Genomic DNA, 2921 nt, shown 5'->3' on the forward strand with positions numbered 1-2921 from the left:
AATAGTTTTTTACTCAATTGCTTATCATTTTTAAGTAAAATTAAGCAGTGTCATGCTGAAAATTAAGCAAAATTTCTCTAGATTAAATCGTAGGCAGTGAAACAAATCCTAGAGTGGCCCAACGATATTTAAATCGAAAAATTATAATAATTTAGTTATAATTAGCACGAATTAAGCGATGCTGTGTTTTCAAATGAGGTAAATTTGTGCGTTTTCAGCAAAACAGCAAGGAATATTAAGCTAAAACTTATAAGCAATAACTTATTTATACTGAAATGGAATTTAATTGCAAATAAGAGGCTATAATTTTGTCTAAGGAACTAATTAAGCTAGCAAAAAGTCATACAAACAGATGTATTAAATTAACAGTTTAGTTGTAACTATGCAATAAAATATTATAGCTTAGCTGATGGGTTAAATAAATGGAGTCATTTGACGTTTATTTTTGCTAGCATGCGATTGTCAAAGTTGAGCCAAGCAGAACTTAACAGCTTCAGAATATTATAGAAGATGTTACAAAGTGGTGCAACGTTGCGTAAGAAGAAAATTAAGATAATTAGGAATAAAAAGAAGAGATAAGATTGCGATACGCGAAATTTTGAAGATAAGCAGAAAGGTTTGTTGCGTCATAAAATATAACGTTTGTATGGACATTAATAACTAATTAAAATGATGATAATAAAGCTGGAAAAAGCTTTAAAAGCAGGTTGTAAAGTTTGAAATTTGAAAAATGTCCCAAACAATTTACCGAGATAAAAATCAGTGGTCGGAACAAGAAAATTTTTCTTAGTTTTTGACAACGGTCAGTGTCATAAGTTTAGACACGGACCTTGGAATCGACAATGACTGGTAGTATTTTATTTTTGAGATGCTAATACGAGATAAAGATACAAACCTTGGAGACTTCAATCGGAGATGAAGCGACGAACCCATGAAATGAGACACCAAAATACATAACTACTTTTTATTCAGCCGTCGCTTATTTACAACAATATACATTACGTACATATTTACAATATTTGGTCTACTTTCAGAATCACACTGTACAACACCGAGTACTATATTCATCTATCACATTTCGGCACGAATAAATTAAATAAATAAATTCAGTTACGTCTGTGTAAACATCGTCTCGCATTTGACAATTTGTCCGTACACTTTGTCGATCCTTTCGTTCAAGATTTTGACACTTTTATCGGGCAACATCGGCAACAAGTCTTTGACAACGTCACTGTTGTTCTCGAACATGTCCCTCAGGAGTCTCCCGACGTTCCCTTTCTTATGCAAACGCTTGATGACGTCGGCGGTGCTCTTACGGAACACACACAAGTTCTCCAGGAGAATATTATGATACACTTCGTACTTCTTCAGGAGGCGATAACCGTGCAAGAGTCCGCTTTCATTGTCCAAGAAGACTAACAACTCGGAATCGGATCTCTTGGCGAGGTTGTGAGCCGGCGCGTCCATAATGTTCACATTCCATTGGTAGTTGTACAGGTTGTTGACGACGCGATCCAGGTTCGCTGTCAAGTAGTCAAAGACGATGAGGTCGGACCACTGCGCCAACTCCACGAAGTTCTTCAATTGCTCTTCCTCACTCATCACAGATGACATGTTGAAGACATCAAACTTGTTAAGGTGTCTCTCTGACGGCTTGAACAGAGCTGGAATCGAAGCGTAGAGAAGATCGTCGATGTACTGAGTGACCACCACGGGCTTATTCGAACTCCATTGAGCTGAAGAGATGTCATTGGCGATGTTGGACCACAAAGGACTCTTCAAATCCACCACGGTGACACTCGAAGGCGCTAGATTTCTCAAGCCCAAAATTTGGGCCAAGTAGAAACTAAACAACTCTCCTTGGATCTGATCCGTGTTTTGTCTGTATCTCACACACCCTTTAACACCATCCCGGAACACCACCATGCGATTCTGCATTCTTCCGCATCCCGGTTGGAGTTTCACGGCGACGCCGCCGTCCAAATACCGTCCCCAGGCCGCATTGTTCGTCGCGAAGCCCTCCGGTAACGCGCGTTCCACTTTTCGCCCCCAGTACACTCCGTCTCTGACGATGACGTCGCCTTCGTCGACGAACGAGACGTGGTTGCTGGTCGTCGGCACCGGAGATGTCTCCTCGGGGTGTTGTAGATATAACACTGCGATCGATAAACCGGAAATTAAACCGATGGTAAAGGCGAGGCCGGCGCTGAGTAGTAGCCACTTCTTGCACGATCTCGCGGAGAGACGGCCCTCCAGGTCGGTGTAAGCCGGCATCTCAGAGCATTTTTTCACGCGCGTCTGCTCGCTTCGGGTCTCTTTTATACACTGACTGAGAGACTGAGGTTCAACAATGCGGAGAGTGGGAAGAATAACTGACATATTTCTGAACGGAGAGGGGCGGCAAGAGGGGGCATTGTGTGCGTATATGGCGTTTTCGGGTAAGGCGATACTGGGATTGTGCACGGATGGACAAGAGGGGTTTGAAAAGAGCGAGATTTTATGTGGGATCTAGAGATAGAAGGTGGTGACTTCAATGAGACGATAAGCGACGAACGCGGAGATACTAATCGCGGGGTATTAGCGCAGGCTTTGGCACGAAGTTCGCGTCGGTTTAAGCTTTTGAAGAGTTTAGCGGTGCAAAAAAACGCAAAGAACAGCAAACTTTAACAGGACTAGAGTCTTCAACTTTGCTACTATACGCGACGAACCCAGATAGATATAATCATAAACTGCTTTTTTAATCTCATAAAAACAGGAAAAAACTGGAGATTTCAATGCTATAAAATCAGCATGATTGATATTACAAATGTACTATAGTGCAAGAAATCCATGTTTTCGGCAATTTAGTGCTGTCAGAAGCCTTTGACAGAATGAAATTCCTAAAGGTTTCAACGCAATTGTTTCTAAAAGCTGAGAGAAAG

At 41.3% G+C, this 2921-nt stretch overlaps 1 protein-coding gene across 1 annotated transcript; it reads right to left on the reverse strand.

Annotated features, from left to right (window-relative positions):
- Positions 1–950: 950 nt before the first annotated feature.
- fj (four-jointed box kinase) lies at positions 951–2367 on the reverse strand. The gene has a single exon (XM_088032228.1). It carries the CDS (start codon positions 2272–2274, stop codon positions 1111–1113), a length of 1164 nt encoding a protein of 387 aa, XP_087888354.1. The 5' UTR covers positions 2275–2367; the 3' UTR covers positions 951–1110.
- Positions 2368–2921: the final 554 nt, after the last annotated feature.

This window comes from Gnatocerus cornutus, chromosome 3 (assembly GCF_029298725.1).
Source record: "Gnatocerus cornutus isolate USDA-ARS CGAHR chromosome 3, icGnaCorn1.1, whole genome shotgun sequence".
In the NCBI taxonomy this organism is placed as follows: Eukaryota; Metazoa; Arthropoda; class Insecta; order Coleoptera; family Tenebrionidae; genus Gnatocerus; species Gnatocerus cornutus.

Bases quoted from the DNA above. Each gene is read 5' to 3' on its own strand.
- fj (XM_088032228.1), bottom strand. From the start codon at position 2,274: ATGCCGGCTTACACCGACCTGGAGGGCCGTCTCTCCGCGAGATCGTGC.